The sequence below is a fragment of the Lithobates pipiens genome, unplaced genomic scaffold (assembly GCF_037356315.1).
Source record: "Lithobates pipiens isolate NorthernLeopardFrog02 unplaced genomic scaffold, aLitPip1_a1.2 Scaffold_18, whole genome shotgun sequence".
Classification (NCBI taxonomy): domain Eukaryota; kingdom Metazoa; phylum Chordata; class Amphibia; order Anura; family Ranidae; genus Lithobates; species Lithobates pipiens.
Window position 1 is genome coordinate 110,547,119 of NW_027507758.1, and position 17,556 is coordinate 110,564,674.

Sequence of the window (17,556 nt, forward strand, 5' to 3'; positions counted from 1 at the left end):
TTTTTTTTTTTTTTTCACAAAGTTGTCACTAAATGATATATTGCTCACACATGCCATGGGCATATGTGAAATGACACCCCAAAATAAATTCTGCTGCTTCTCCTGAGTACGGGGATACCACATATGTGGGACTTTTTGGGAGCCTAGCCGCGTACGGGGCCCCGAAAACCAAGCACCGCCTTCAGGCTTTCTAAGGGCGTAAATTTTTGAGTTCACTTCTCACTACCTATTACAGTTTTGAAGGCCATAAAATGCCAAGATGGCACAAAACCCCCACAAATGACCCCATTTTAGAAAGTAGACACCCCAAGCTATTTGCTGAGAGGCATGTTGAGTCCATGGAATATTTTATATTTTGCCACAAGTTGCGGGAAAATTACAAACTTTTTTTTTTTTTTTTTTTTTTTTCACAAAGTTGTCACTAAATGATATATTGCTCACGCATGCCATGGGCATATGTGAAATGACACCCCAAAATAAATTCTGCTGCTTCTCCTGAGTACGGGGATACCACATATGTGGGACTTTTTGGGAGCCTAGCCGCGTACGGGGCCCCGAAAACCAAGCACCGCCTTCAGGCTTTCTAAGGGCGTTACAGTTTTGAAGGCCATAAAATGCCAAGATGGCACAAACCCCCCCCAAATGACCCCATTTTGGAAAGTAGACACCCCTAAATTTAGGGGTACACTAGTGAGACTAGGTAATAAATGGCGGGTGCCCTGAAACTATAAAAAAATAACTAACCAACCAGCGTCACCTGTAACAGTTATATGGTGATCACTGGTGAAAGGGTTAACTAGGGGGCAATCAGGGGGCTTTATGCGGTAGTATATGGGGGTCCCTGGCGCTATAAAAAGCTGCGGCGAACCTAAATACCTACCTGCCTAACTAGCGTCACCTGTGACACTAATACAGCGATCAGAAAAACGATCGCTTATTAGGCTGGGTTCACACTGGAGCGATGCGGGAACGCCACGAATGCGCGGCGGGTTCCCGCATCGCATGCCTCCCGGCGGCAGTTCACACTGCCCTATGCGAACTGCTGGGAGTGTCAGTGAAATGTTACTGACACCCCCAGATCAGTTCGCATATCGCAGTGCGATCTGCAAACTCGGATCGCATGGTGTGAACACCCATGCGATCCGATTCTGCTGCGGGCCAAAAAAAGGGTCCCGTGCGAATTTGCGGCGGGTGCGGCGGGTGCGGCGAATGGCTGAACTCGAATCGCACAGAGATCGGATGTGATTTGCACTGCAGTGCGGTGCGAATCACATCCGTTCTCATAAACCGCTGCAATGTGAACCCAGCCTTAGTGACACTGGCGACGGGGGGTGATCACGGGGTTAAACCTTTATTGGGGGGGTTAGGGGGGTACCTTAGAACTAAAGGGGGCTAACCCTAACTGCCCTAACAGTTATTAGTCACAAATGACACCCGCCGGGTGATCAGGGGGTTAAACCTTTATTAGGTAATAAATGGCGGGTGCCCTGAAACTATAAAAAATAACTAACCAACCAGCGTCACCTGTAACAGTTATATGGTGATCACTGGTGAAAGGGTTAACTAGGGGGCAATCAGGGGGCTTTATGCGGTAGTATATGGGGGTCCCTGGCGCTATAAAAAGCTGCGGCGAACCTAAATACCTACCTGCCTAACTAGCGTCACCTGTGACACTAATACGGCGATCAGAAAAATGATCGCTTATTAGGCTGGGTTCACACTGGAGCGATGCGGAAACGCCGCAAATCCGCGGCGGGTTCCCGCATCGCATGCCTCCCGGCGGCAGTTCACACTGCCCTATGCGAACTGCTGGGAGTGTCAGTGAAATGTTACTGACACCCCCAGATCAGTTCGCATATCGCAGTGCGATCTGCAAACTCGGATCGCATGGTGTGAACACCCATGCGATCCGATTCTGCTGCGGGCCAAAAAAAGGGTCCCGTGCGAATTTGCGGTGGGTGCGGCGGGTGTGGCGGGTGCGGCGGGTGCGGCGAATGGCTGAACTCGAATCGCACAGAGATCGGATGTGATTTGCACTGCAGTGCGGTGCGAATCACATTCGTTCTCATAAACCGCTGCAATGTGAACCCAGCCTTAGTGACACTGGCGACGGGGGGTGATCACGGGGTTAAACCTTTATTGGGGGGGTTAGGGGGGTACATTAGAACTAAAGGGGGCTAACTCTAACTGCCCTAACAGTTATTACAGTCACAAATGACACCAATGCAAAAAAAAAAAAAAAAAAAAAAAAAATGACATTGGTGTCACTGTGACTGGGGGGCAGGGGTAATTGGGGGGGTGATCGGGGGGTAAAGGGGGGGTGTGAGTGTGCCTGGCATGTTCTACTGTGTGTGTAGAGTGTTGGTGCAACTCACCGATCCGCTCTCCTCCGTGTCGGAACGGAAAATACCGACACGGAGGAGAGAATACATCACTTCCTCTCCTGTGTTTACATTACAGGAGAGGAAGTGATGTCACGGGGGATTCCTATTCGTCGGGAGCGATCGCGAGGGGGTGGCCATGAACGAATGGCCGTCCCCTCGTCCGGGATCGCTCCCGCACGAATACCGACCGCCGCAGGCACCGGGCGGGGGCCCGATCGGGCCCCCGACCCGCGGGAGGCAAGGGACGTACATGTACGCCAATATGCCTGCCCGTGCCATGCTATCGACGTACATCGTCGTGCGGCGGTCGGCAACTGGTTAAAGAAAATCCTAAACTTTGGGTTGTTCCCAGGAAAAGTAATAGAGGGGAAATCTTCCAAAGGTGACCCTAGTTCTGGTGGCCCCCAAAGGATTCCCTTAGTTTGCAGGGATTTCCTGTCACTTCCTGTTTTGGCTACAGGACAGAAAGTAAAGTTAGATCTCCCCAATGGGGCACAGATGGCAAAAAATAAACCAACGGGGGTTATAAGCCTACCTACTTTAAATCTTAAAAAAATTGTGTCACATTTAGCTTTGTAAAATGTTCGAACCTCACCTGAAAAGTGCTTAACCTCTTTACCCCCCTTCATGGCCAGGCCATTTTTTCCAATAGGGCACTGCCTTATTTTAACTAAAAATTGCGTGGTCATGCGACGCTGTACCCAAATTTTAAGAAAAAAAACATTTCCCCCACAAATAGAGCTTTCTTTTGGTGGTATTTGATCACCTCTGCGTTTTTTTGTTTTTTTGTGCGCTATAAAAAAAATAGCAACAATTTTGAAAAAAAAACAACAATATTTTTTACTTTATGTTATAAAACATTCCCAATAAATAAAAAAAAATCAAATGTATTCATTCATTTAGGCCAATATGTATTGTGCTGCATGTTTTTGGTAAAAAAAATCACAAAAAGGTTATGTTGATTAGTTTGTGCAAAAGTTATAGCGTCTACAATGTATGGCATATATTTATGGAATTTTTTTTAAATTATTGTTTTTACTAGTAATGGTGGCAATCAGTGTTTATTAGCGGGACTGCGACATTACGGTGCACAAACCTGACACTAAGTGACACTTTTTGGGGACCAGTGACACTAATACATTGATTAGTACTAAAAAAGCACTGTCATTGTACTAATGACACTGGCAGGGAAGGGGTTAACACCGGGGGCCGATCAAAGCGTTAAATGTGTCCCTGAGTGCTTTCTAACTGTGTGGGGATGCTTTGACTGGAGGAAGACAGAGATCTGTGTTCCTGCTTAGCAGAAACACAAGATCTCCATCCCTCTCACAGAACGGCGGTCTGCCTTGTTACATAGTTACATAGTAGGTGAGGTTGAAGAAAGACACAAGTCCATCAAGTCCAACCTATATGTCAGCATTACATTGTATATCCCTGTATGTTGTGGTCGTTCAGGTGCTTATCTAATAGTTTTTTGAAACTATCAATGCCCCCCGCTGAGACCACCGGCTGCGGAAGTGAATTCCACATCCTTACCGTTCTAACAGTAAAGAACCCTCTACGTAGTTTAAGCCCCACAGCTGCACATAGTGTGAACCTAGCCATAAACTGGAGAGTGCAAAACCTGGTGAAGCTGTGCATGGCAGCCAATCAGATTTTATTTTCAGCTTATTCAATTAAGCTTTAACAGAAAATCCTGGAAGCTGATTGGTTTCTATGTAGAGCTGCACCAGATTTAGCATTTTTTCCAGTTTTAGTAAATCAATCACACTGTGTTCAATTTTTAATCCATGTATTCACAGGTAGACATATGCGATTTGTTTAGTTCTGAAACGAAATTCGGAAATGTAGATGTATTCAAATTCTGGGTCACAGTAATAACAAATGTAAACGTATCCTCCGAATTAACGAAATGCAATTCATCTGAGCCCTGGTACCTCATATTAATGATTACACAGCTGCATTAACATGCGTCTTTTATATTAGTCTAGTTCTGCTTTAAAACAAGAACAGTATCCATTAGTCTACAAATCTGGCCCCTGTATTCTTCAAACTAGAGCCCCATTGGATGTACAAAGAGCCTGCACTATAGATATCCATAATTTGAAATGAATTGTGGTTGATTTATGTTAATGGTTAATAAAATGGCATATCACCATGATGATATATGACTTTTCCATTTGCAGATTCCCCAGATGTCTCCATATTCTATACACTGGACGGAAGCAAGCCAGATTTGCTTAAAAAGGTTGGCCACATAGAAAACACAACTTTAAGATATCGAGGTCCGTTTACATTGCCGGATGGTAAAATCACTGTTAAGGCCGTGGCTGTGAGTAGGTAAGGGAGCCGTGTGTATGATTCTTGTTATAATAAGGATGACTAGCTCTTGTTCCCCATAATGCTTTTGTAGGGTTAGTCTGTAGCTGCCATTTATCTAAGTCTAGGATTCTCATTGGAGCCGATGGAAAATACACTTTGTACATACATGTTCATTGGGCACATTAATAGAACTCCAGCCAAAACATCCAACTGATTTCTTTATGCAACTCCGGTTTTACTTCCCCCATTTTTCACACATCAGTTACTGTCTTATGTTTTCAAGGCAGCCAGGAGGAGTTCAAAAGGTCTAAACTTGAATATGAGCTTTATTGGTAAGAATGTATTTCTAGAAAATAGCCACGTGATGTGTCATAGTAGCAAGTATTGGTTGTGTCTGCTAGAGAAAGTAGCATTTTGGTGTGACAAAATACAATATTTTTGCGTGCTTCATGTTCCATATTTTATTACTGTAGTACTTACACAGATTTATTAATGCTTTTTCTAGTGGTAATCTGAGCCAGGAAATGTAATTAAAATTCCTGCATAAGTACAGGCACAAGATTTATTGCAGTGGCCCTTTACTTACCTTCAGGTGGCCCTTGGGACACTATCCCTCTCATTGACACCAACAATGGGACATAATTCCTCCTTTGAGCCTCAACAATGGGGTATTATTTCTCCCACTGACACCAATGATGAGGCATAACTTCTTCCTCTGACACCGCGATGCAGCGCTATTCCCCCCCACAGACACCAATGATGGGGAACTATTCCCCCCCACGGACACCAATGATGGGGAACTATTCCCCCCCATGGACACCAGTGATGAGGAACTATTCCCCCCCATTGACACCAATATGGGGAACTATTCCCCCCCATTGACACCAATGATGGGGGACTATTCCCCCCCATTGACACCAATGATGGGGAACTATTCCCCCTACTGACACCAATGATGGGGAACTATTCCCCCCACTGATACCAATGATGGGGATCTATTCCCCCCACTGACACCAATGATGGGGAACTATTCCCCCCATGGACACCAATGATGGGGAACTATTCCCTCCACTGACACCAATGATGGGGAACTATTCCCTCCACTGACACCAATGATGGGGAACTATTCCCTCCACTGACACCAATGATGGGGAACTATTTCCCCCACGGACACCAATGATGGGGAACTATTCCTCCTACTGACACCAACAACAGAGCACTATTTATTCCACTGATGCCAAGGATGGGGCACTATTCCTCCCATTGACACCAACAATGGGGAACTATTCCTCCCACTGACACCAACAATGTGGCAGTATTCTTTCCACTGACACCAACAATGGAACAACATTCTCCCACTGACACCATCACTGGAGCAGTGTTCTTCCCACTGACACCAATGATTGGCTCAGTATTCCTTCCACTATTACCAGTGATGGGGAAATATTCCTTCTTTACTGACCACAAGGGTAGTAAGTCATTTTTTTCCCAATGACCACCAAGCCTAAGGCTTTATCTACTCCCGCTGTACACGGTCCAGTCCCCCTAAAGTCTGAAAGAAAGTAAATTGGCCCTTTCTTTAGAGAGTTTTAAGACCCCTGCTTTATAGTATAACGTCAGCAGCTTTCTATGTCAGCTTTCACTCTTGCTGAGTGACTGTTGAGATAAAAACCGGGGGGCGTGGCTTGCCTTGGGATGAAGATGGCTGCTTGACTCCTTAGCTCCGTCTAGCCTGCGGCCTGTAATTTGACTAACGGGGGATTGAACCAGCGCACTCCGCTCAAAACATGGGCACCTCTTCCCGGAGCCGTTCGACATCCCGCTCCCGCTCTCCGAGAGACCTTAGCACTCGCTCAGCTCCTACTATCCCGGAACTTTTCCGGACCCAAGGAACAAACATGGCGCTGAACTCACCCGCCAGTGGCCATGTCGGCATCACACTTACTCCAATGGACGCACCGCCAGCGCCAGGACCCGCTCACCCTCCGCTCCATCAACACCCCAGCCTACAAGACCTGAGAGCGGTAGCGGCAGACATAAAAGACACACTTACAGCAGCGATTTCCGACCTCCGCCGAGAACTCCATGATATATCAGGCCGCGTACATGCGGTGGAAACTCAGGCCTCACAACACCAACAGGCCATACACAGAACCGACCGTCGCGTTGATACCCATACCATGTAGCTCCGTGACCTTCAACGCCACGTCGAGGACATTGATAATAGAGGCCGCAGGCATAACCTCAGGGTGCGCGGCCTACCTGAATCCATCGACCAAGAGCAGTTGATTCCGGCTGTGACTTCTGTCTTTAATCAACTCTTGGACAGGCCGCAACAGACTGCTATCGCTATGGAGCGTATACACAGGGCACTGAGGCCCAAAGGCAAAGAAGCAGACCCACCAAGGGATGTAATCTGTCACATCGATGAGTTTGCAATCAAAGAAGAGATCCTCAAAAAGGCCCGAGACCGACCAGGATTAACATATGAGGACAACCCTATTCATATCTTTCAAGACTTATCGGCGATTACATTGAGGCACAGACGAGATTTACGCCCGTTGTTAGATGTCTTGAAGAACAGGGACATACGATACCGTTGGCGGTTCCCGTTCGCTCTACAAGCCACATACCTTGGCCGCACCGCCACCCTGAGGGTCCCGGAGGAGCTGGACTCGTTCTGCCGTGTGCTGGACATCCCATACATAGACCTCCCGAATTGGTATGCGGATTTCCAAATCCCGGTACGTAGCTACCCAGACCATGAACGCATGGACTTTCAAACCCCGAATCCACGGAGGCGCAGATCCCCTTCTCTAAGCAGGGCAGGAGGAGGTTCCAGTTTCAGACACCCACCAACGAGCCCCTCCGCAGCACCGCTACCGAGAAGGGCACGAAGAGATCGTTAAGTTGGTCTACATGTCATACTCTGGAGCAACCCATGTCTAACATTGTTGATTCCCCAGTTACGGACTGTCATTAAACCACGAAAGTTCCAATTTAAAACTCTCGTATATACCCTCAGTTATACGCTAATTTCTATGTACATGGCTGTCTTTGATCCTATCTCAATGTTACCAACCAGTTTATTCCGCCACGATACTCCCACTGAAAGACGCAAGCAAGTCGCCTTGAACCTCGTTTCTCAACTGTAGACTGAGTTCCCTCGGATCAAGCTCGAGCACGTCCCTCTCATTTTGAAAACTCGATCGGACGCTACGAAAGTCATACACCGTCGGTGCTGCATTCGGACAGCTTTTCACCGACTTGATCGAAAGGGTACATTTTAGGAACCTTAACCTGCGAACGTACTCACGTACGGATGTATGCACGGAACTTTACACCTCCGATCGAAGGATGTCGTTACGACCTGAACATTAATCCGAACTTTTGCTCTCCATACCTTACACGGACGTCCGCACCCTTTCAGCGCGACCGACTTCAGTATCCGTGGAAATAGCAGGATCCATATCCGGCAACGTAGACTGCATCTAAGCTAGAAGATCTACCGCAAGGGATAAGAATACACTCATGTCCTCGCACTGAAGGGCTCATTTCCAGAATTACGGTAACGCTTTTTAAATGGGGCTTCATCCTGCTTTATTGAGACTAATAACTCGGACAGCATATGTAATGCTGCCTGCGGGCTCTGCTGTGTCCATCCTCTATTAGCCACGCTAGAAAAGTACGAGGTAATGATATTTTTATTCTATCCCAGGGGGTTGGACACAACAGACCTCACGTAAGCCTGAGCTTAGTAGTTGCACAGGAGCAACAAGGGTGAAAGGCTCAATGCCACCCAATGACATCTCCGGGCTCCTCCATGCAGCTACAAGAGGGCCTTCCCTGAGGCGACAATATTTATCATAACGATAGAGCTGTCCTTTTCACTGTGATACTTGACGTCTGCTCTTCCATGTTTTCATATTTATGTCTTTCTTTAAACCGAGTTATTACTTCAAAGGCGAGAAAGATTATACGATGATATTAACGCACGAGAGTGAAACAGTCCTTTTGGGATTTTGGTATTGTTTGTTAATATTTTAGTTAGACATTGGTTCTGGTTTCTGTTTTACACCCCAATTTTCAAGCTTTTGCTTCACTAGGTAACTGATAACAAGCCCATGGGCCAGGTCTTCCACACATTGCTGTGATCTATGGCCTAGATAACCTATGTCACTAAAATCGCTCATAGCGACATGCACAAGAATCAAACAAAATGAGCGGAGGTAATCTATTTCACTGATAGCCCATTACTGTTTCAAGTATAGGATTATATCCTATAACGATCTTAGACATAAATAGCAAGGCTAACAGAGGTTTACATGACATCCCCCACACTTGTTGATGGTAATTTCTTTTATCAGTTGTGATCCCAGCCGCAGGCTGGACGGATTACAATTGATTTGGATACCGTACCGATTTAGGTATAAATCTCAGTTCTTTGGTACAGGACAACGGAGAAAGTTGACCTTTTGTCACAATACCAACTTTGATAGAATTTCAACTCTATAGACACTCCATCTTCGTCCTAGGTCGAGTCAACCCCACTACAGTGGTACCTTTCAGGTATACAATAACACTTACCCTACAACACCACTGACCCTATCTGGCGACTATACATACACAGTCCGGGTGTCCCTTTGAGGATTTCCAGGGACTTTACCACGCCAGTTATACATTAGTTGGGTAGACTCCAGTTACTCAACTTCTTCCCTCACCTCGAGTCGACTCGAATCTAACTGCACCCTCTCTCTCGACATAGACAGAGGAATATCTCAAAATGTCTTCTACCCTGAATCCAACAGTCCCCCTCACAGCTAAAATAATTTCACTTAATGTTAAAGGTCTGAACATCCCGGAGAAAAGGTCCAAACTCCTCCTCACGATGCACAGGGATAAAGCAGACATCATTTTTCTGCAAGAAACACATTTCAAGACGAACGCAACCCCAAAACTTCGGGATGATAGATACCCTACAGCCTTTCATGCTACTTCCCCTCTCACAAAGTCGAAAGGAGTCTCAATATTTTTTCACAAAAATAGCCCCTTTCAACTCACTGATCAATTGATAGATGAAAACGGCAGGTTTATCTTCCTTAAAGGTCAATATGCTGGCACAACAGTTACCCTTGTCAACATATATGCCCCAAACACTCAACAGGTGGCTTTTTTCAAACAGATAACGAACTTACTAATCTCCTTCCAGGAAGGAATTGTGATCCTGGGAGGAGACTTTAACGCCCCCCTCGTACCCATCCTTGACACATCCACCGGCACGTCCTCTCTTCCATATAGAGCCTTGAAGGCTATTAACTCATCCCTAACTACGATGTTGCTCCATGATACTTGGCGTACTTTAAACCCCGACTGTAGAGACTATACCTATTATTCAGCCCCCCACGACAGATACTCACGTATTGACTTTCTATTCCTAACACAAAAAGACTTACCGCTATTACGAAAAGCTTCCATAGACCCAATGATCATATCTGACCACCACCCAATTTCGATCACCCTACAATTCCCGATAGCCAAATCGCTGACTCCAATTTGGAGACTTGACTCATCCCTACTCACCGACACTTCCATTCAGGCAGAACTCAATACCCATTTGAAACATTTCTTTACTGAAAATAAAGCTGAAGACACTTCCCCTTTAAATAATTGGGCGGCACACAAGAGTGTAATTAGGGGAATAATGATTGCTCTTAAGGCCAAACGCAACCGCGAAAGAAAGAAGCTATATTTAGATCTTACCACTCAAATTAAGTGACTAGAAGCGGCCCACAAACATTCCCAAGCAGTAGCTACACTTACGGAACTTACGGAAGCTCGAGCAAAACTCCTAGAATTATTAGATACACAAACCAAACGCAAATATATTCTTTACAAGAAATCTTTTTACGAATATGGTAACAAAACTAGCAAGTTATTGGCCAGAGCACTTCAAATTAGAAGAGCCGCCACTACCATTCACTCTCTGACCGATGTCACTGGCAGAAAAATAAACAAATCTGAAGAAATAGCTAATCAGTTCGTTAAGTACTATACAAAACTTTATAATCTAACCCCCTCGACACAGACGGTAGAGCAATCGGCAATACGACAAGAAAAAATTAAAGAATTTTTGCTTCGCTACAGTCCCGATCCCGTCTCAGATGACACAGCTAGAGATTTAGACTCCCCATTAACGTCAGAAGAAATCATTGTAGCTCTCAAGCAGCTTAAACCAGGGAAGAGCCCAGGCCCTGACGGGCTAACAGTAGCCTATTATAAAACGTTTACAGACATCCTTTTACCTCATTTTCTGAAGGCTTTCCGCTCACTTGCTGAGCCTACCCATCCCCCTGCTGAATTTTTACAAGCACATATAGCGGTTATACCGAAACCGGGAAAGGATCCCCTGACAGTAACGAACTATAGACCAATCTCTCTACTGAATGTAGACCTTAAATGGTACGCCAAAGCCTTAGCTAATAGACTTTTACCACTTCTACCCCAAATCATTAGTCCAGATCAAGTCGGATTTATTCCAGGAAGAGAAGCTAGGGATAACACCCTTAAAGCCATAAATGTAGGCCACTGGCTATCAATTTCAAAGACACCTGGGTTCATGCTATCACTAGATGCGGAGAAGGCGTTCGACAGAGTGGCCTGGGACTATATGTCTGAGGTACTGAAAGCCATACATATCCCGCCTCGCTTGTTGAATTCAATTCTAGCTCTTTACTCTGTCCCCACAGCAAAGGTTAGGGTAAATGGCCATCTGTCGGACGCCTTCTCCATATCGAATGGTACACGTCAGGGATGCCCTCTATCCCCCTTGATGTTTGTTTTAACGCTAGAACCCCTATTAAGACGGCTCAGGGCTAACCCAGACATTAGAGGAATCGACATTAAAAATCACACATACAAGATCGCAGCGTTTGCGGACGATATTCTCCTCTTCCTCTCCGCCCCACTGACGTCCATCCCCAACTTGTTACAAGACTTCTCGGACTTTAAGATGCTTTCTAACTTACAGATCAACTTTGACAAATCTAGCGCCTTGAATATATCATTGCCTGACTCGTTGTGTTCGGTATGCCGTACTAACTTTTCATTCAAATGGAAAGAAACTGCAATTACTTACTTGGGAATCCAACTCCCAGCCTCTCTATCAAACTTATACTCCTTAAATTATGCCCCGTTGATACAAAAGATTGGGGCCGATCTTCAGAAGTGGTCCCCGGAAAAATTTTCTTGGTTCGGTAGAATAGCAATAATCAAAATGAACATTCTCCCACGAATTTTATACCTACTGCAGACTATCCCTATAAAACTTCCTCCTACATTCTTCTCCACATATCGCAAAATATGTACACAATTTGTCTGGAACAAACGTCGTTCACGCCTAAATTTCTCCAAACTTACTTTACCTAAATTGAAGGGGGGTACAGGCCTCCCAGATATCTACAAATACCAGGTAGCTTGCCACCTTACCAGGATTATCGATTGGCATATACATGCCCCGTTCAAGGATTGGGTTCGTCTCGAACAGGATATGTCCCCTAACCCATTAACCTCTCTCCCGTGGCTAGATCATACCTATCAAAAGCGAACATATAAGTCCCACCCTCTGATAGCTCCAACACTACACTCTTTCCATTGGGCGAACACTCACCACCACATCTCTTCCACAAAAGGTCCAATGACCCCCCTTCGCGGCAATCCAGATTTCCCACCTGGTAACCTCCCATCCTTCCCTACACTAAGGTGGCCATATAAGACGGTCAGAGCAACACATTTCTTCCGCGATAATGTTATCCTCTCAAGGGAGGATTTGGCATCTCTCGTAGAACAAGAAACCTTTCCATTATGGACATACCTACAGATCCACCACTTTCTATTTAATCATACAATCAGACCACAATGGTCCAGAGCTTTGACTACTTTTGAAGAATTATGCAATAAGGAAGAACCCCAACGCCACTTAATCTCGCACACATATTCACTGCTGTTTCAGGACAGCGCTAAGCACAATCTCCATATACAGCAAAAATGGTCTACTGACCTTCAAATGGAAGTTTCTGAAAGTGATTGGGACCGTATATATAGATGTGTCCATAAGGGTTCGGTTAATGCCAACACGCAAGAGACTGCCTTTAAAATAGCTTCCAGGTGGTACCTTACGCCACACAAACTTCACATAATCAACCCCTCCATCTCCCAGAAGTGTTGGAGATGCAACACGGATACTGGAACTTTTTTGCATATTTGGTGGTCATGCCCGGCCATACAAACATATTGGTCGGAAATACATAAAACAATAGAAGAAGTCACGACTTACCATTTAGAGTACACTCCGGCCCAATTCTTGCTACATCACTCAGACCACTCACATGGTTCCTACCTTAAGTCTCTAGCCATGCACATGGTCAATGCTGCCAGAGCTTGCATTCCACGGAAGTGGCGCTCCCATGACACCCCCCTACTCAAGGATTGGCTTCAATGCATTAACAATGTAATGACTATGGAGGACCTAATACACCAGGCCAATGATACCCCTGCAAAGTTCACAACTACATGGGCCTGTTGGATTCATTTTCAGACCTCTGATAAGTACAAAAGTCTTATGCAGACCTGAGAGCCAGGGATGAGGCATGGACCTCTTTCATAGGAATTTAACCCCTTGAAATGAACTCATTTATTGTATCACAGCATATAACCTCTTAGACTCCCAGGATTCAGAAGTCTACAAAACCCCTTATATATTTTGCTAAATTCTCATGTTGATAGATTATACACACACTTTCCAATAGTTATTCACAAAAATCGCTTTATTCCTCTGTCTATACTCTTAACGATTAATGTGCCTTGAAAGGGATGCCCAAATCAAACAAAACATCTTCAGAGACTCGATTAAACACCTATGATCCACAGGTAGCAAGTTAGATACCTTATAAATGTCACACGATATATTTTCATTTGCTAGTGCACCCCTTTATAGTCACGCATAGCATATTGTTGTCTACTATTATATCTTGTCTTTCATTCAAGGCGCCTGTGTTCGCCTATAAGTTGTAACAAATGCCATTGATTCATTTTTTTTTTTTTGATTGTACACTGTTTGTACTTTCTGTATTGTGATTTGCATCTTCAATAAAATGTTTTTGAAAAAAAAAAAAAAAAACCAACCAATAATAAAACCACAAAATTGTACTGTTTTCAATATCTAATAGACATCCATTGAGAGAGAGAAAGGCCTAGTTTACACTTGCAGCTGGGGGGGGGGGGGGGGGGGGTAAAAACATGTGGTTGTATTGTTCGGTGGTCAGTCCTGCCTGTTGAATGCAACCTATTCATTCGACTTGACCTATCTTAACCCACCACAGATGCATACTTACATTGATATGAAGGCTGCAGCCTCCGATGTTTGTTTACATCTTGGCCATGCCATAACCAAAACTTTAATATTAAATTTAATGTTAAATATACCATTGAAAGCATTTCATTTTATACTGTATGTTTGATAATTTAAAAAAAATACTGGTTTTGTGTTTAGATACACTTTAATGAAAATAATCTTACCAATATGTTTTAATGATTTAAAAAAAAACTTCTGTTTACTGTATATTATATTATCATAAAATGCAATTTCCTCTGCTATCTGCATAAATCACTTCTGACAAGTTTTTCTGACACTCAAGAGAATAAAGGTGACTGGGGAAGGCCTTCCAGCATACAGCCTGTGATTGATGCAACGCTGTTCCTGTGTGCTATGTGAATAAGCTCTTATGCCACGTACACAGGACCAGACTTTTCGACAGACTAGGTCCAACGGTCTTCCCGACGGATTTTCGGCAGAGGTCCGACGGACTTTCTGAACGAAACGGACTTTGCCACACACAACCAGACTAAGTCAGTTTGAAAGTCTGTTCATTTTGAATGTGATGATGTAAACGGGACTAAATAAGGAAGTTCAATAGCCAGTAGCCAATAGCTGCCCTTGCGTCATATTTGGTCTGTCGGACTAGCACACAGACAAGCGATTTTCCAGATTTTTAGTCCGTCGGACTTGAGTCTGTCGGATAGAATTGAAACATGTTTTATTTCTAGGTCCGTCTGACTTTTGGGGAAAAAAAGTCCGCTGGAGCCCACACACGATCTAATTGTCCCACGGATTCCGGTCCGCCGGACCAAGTCTGCCGGAAAGTCCGATCATGTGTACGCAGCATTAAAACTCTCTTCACTGAGCTCTGAAAAGTACATATTCAGCCCCCTGCTTTCTGAAAGCTCAGACAAGCTGTTTAATTTCTGAACTTTGAACGTCTGTAGAGAAGAAATGCTGCAGATAAACAGGTACAAATTATGTCCCCCCCCCCCCCCCCCCCAGGAGACAAGGAGAATGCAATACGTTCGTGGGAGGGTTTCCCCCATCAACACTGACTGTTGATGGGGGAACCCACAACTTTCTTTCCTGCATCCTGCACTTCATCTATGGCTGGATTTAGTGTATTTATTGGTATACTTTGCAGCTGTTATTTGTACCAATGTGCTATTTGTGATTTATTTAATCTGCAGAGACAACAGAGAAAGTGGCATTGTGACCAAAGTATTCATTGTGGAGTATGTTCCTCCAGAGATAGAGTCATCAGATGAAGATAACGATGAAAACTTCCTGAAAGAACTCTCCAAACAGGTAACAGAAGATATGCTGCTTGCTTCATGTTGGGTGTGCAAAATGAAGTGATGCCGACCAGTGACTATGGGGTATTTGCATGGTATTTACTGGGACTTTTCAGGTGAAAACAAACATACAGTACACATATTACTTTGTAAAGAAATGGCTTTTTATTACTGCATACATGCATATCCAAAACATTTTAAAAAGGGGGAAAAGCGCTTAACATGTCACTCACAATTGCTACTGATAGCTTAGCACTAACAAGTTGTAATTAATTTTTTACACGTAGTACCCTCCATAACTTATCCTTCAGCACTTTATGTTTCAGTATAAATAGATAAATGATTCAATTATCTCAAGATGGTTACAGTGATGGGGCCAGGGTGGTGCTCAACGCATTTCTCTGATCTACCAGTATGCTTCATCAGGAACTGTGGAAAGTGTGTACATTCTCTGGACTGTATGTCAGACAAGTAAAGCATCCAAGCCTAATAATACAAAAGGTGATTAAAAAAGGAGAGGTCCAAAGCCTGCCAGGATTGAACAATGACTGGATGGCCCTAATTTGATGTGGTGACTTTATTGGTAATTGTCACATTCATATGTTTTTTTTTTTTTTTTGTAGTGCAGTTGTCCAATTGAGCAGAATTGCCATGCACAGTAATTGTCCAAATTTGTCTATACAAGACATCCCAGTGAGACTCCATAATTGTTAGATCTGCTGAGAACGAACTGTAATATTTCAAATTGCCACATCAATATGGAAGAAATCAAAGTCTTAAATCAGTCTCAATATGGAACTTAAAAGATCACTAATGGACCATGCAGTGGCACCCCTCTAGCACTCTGGTATGGGTGGCTTTCTCACATAAAGAAGAACAAGTACATTTTTATATAATTCTAATGGAAAATTGTGCTTGTTCTCATATCATGCATTCAGGATTTAGTGACTTTTACTGCCATCCCTGGCCAGACTATCTTTACATGTGGCAAACCTTGTGGTCCTGCCACATAGTCGGCTCAGCAGTTGCTGGTGTACAACAGTGGAGAAGGTCTTTACCCTCATTTACAAGTATAGCACATTGTCCACCAGTTAGAGTTAGTGCTATTTATCAGGAAGCATAAAGAATTCCGAGGAGGTAGGTGTTAGGTGCATGACAACCTCATCTTTTCCACCACTTTCATCTTTAATCCCCTTTAAGATGAGATTCCCATTGGAGATGCATGGCAGTGATAGAGCATTAATGGGTGCAAGAAACACAACCACTACTGGAGACTGAATGAAAAAGCCTCACCTCTTCCAACACTGTGATAATTGATAATCCCCTTTAAAGCAGTTCTAAACTAATTGATTTGACTGTTTCCTAAAACTGTTACCTTCAAGCAATGCCACTATTAATAACTATAACAGCAGCTTCTACTCTCGACAAAACTGTCAAGCAATCAAATGACTCGTGTCGTAACTGATTACATGTGCAGCACCATTGCAACTGCAGATCCAACAGATGGCAACTTCCTTGGCTTTATAAAGCTGGGGTTCCCATTGGAGAAACAGAACAAAAATATTACAGCACACACATGCAAACTAACATTTACCTCCAGCAAGGCTTTTTAAAAACACCTAGACATTTTCAAAAAACATTATCAAAAAATATGGGGATTTGGTCACACCATATTGCTATATGGTGCTTAAGCCCACTTACTGCGACAAAGTACCCCATGATTAGTGGGTCCTACATTATCCATAGATTGGGAGATCCTGCTTCTCTGAACCATGGGAGCTATACTCCTCTATATGGGAGAACATGAGGTCTCTACTATGACACAGGTGGTCACTAATGAGAGGTACTTACTGAGGGAGTGGGGTGCTCCACCCAAAAGGATTTGGTCAGAATCCATACAATAGACAAACAAGATATTTGGGGGGCACACCCTAAAAAAATGCATAAAGATGGTGCTGCCATAAGACCATGCAACAGAACAAAAATATTACAGCGCACACATGCAAAACTAACATTTACCTCCAGCAAGGCTTTTTAAAAACACCTAGACATTTATCAAAAAAGACCAGGGAACACAGTATCCTGGAAACTGAATAAGACAACTAACTCTCTTCCATTACTGTTATAATCCTATTTAAGATGAGATTCCCATCCTCGATGAATGGCAGTATCTTCATTT

The 17,556-nt window shown here is 44.0% G+C and overlaps 1 protein-coding gene across 2 annotated transcripts in view; it reads left to right on the plus strand.

Moving 5' to 3' along the window:
• The window catches only part of DZANK1 (double zinc ribbon and ankyrin repeat domains 1), an 86,285-nt gene that overhangs the window by 23,574 nt on the left and 45,155 nt on the right, over positions 1 to 17,556 (plus strand). For both annotated transcript variants that reach the window (XM_077485999.1, XM_077486000.1), the window contains exons 3-4: positions 4,571 to 4,724; positions 15,273 to 15,390. In XM_077485999.1, the coding sequence (XP_077342125.1) occupies positions 4,571 to 4,724; positions 15,273 to 15,390 (272 nt within the window). The remainder of the gene's footprint in view (positions 1 to 4,570; positions 4,725 to 15,272; positions 15,391 to 17,556) is intronic.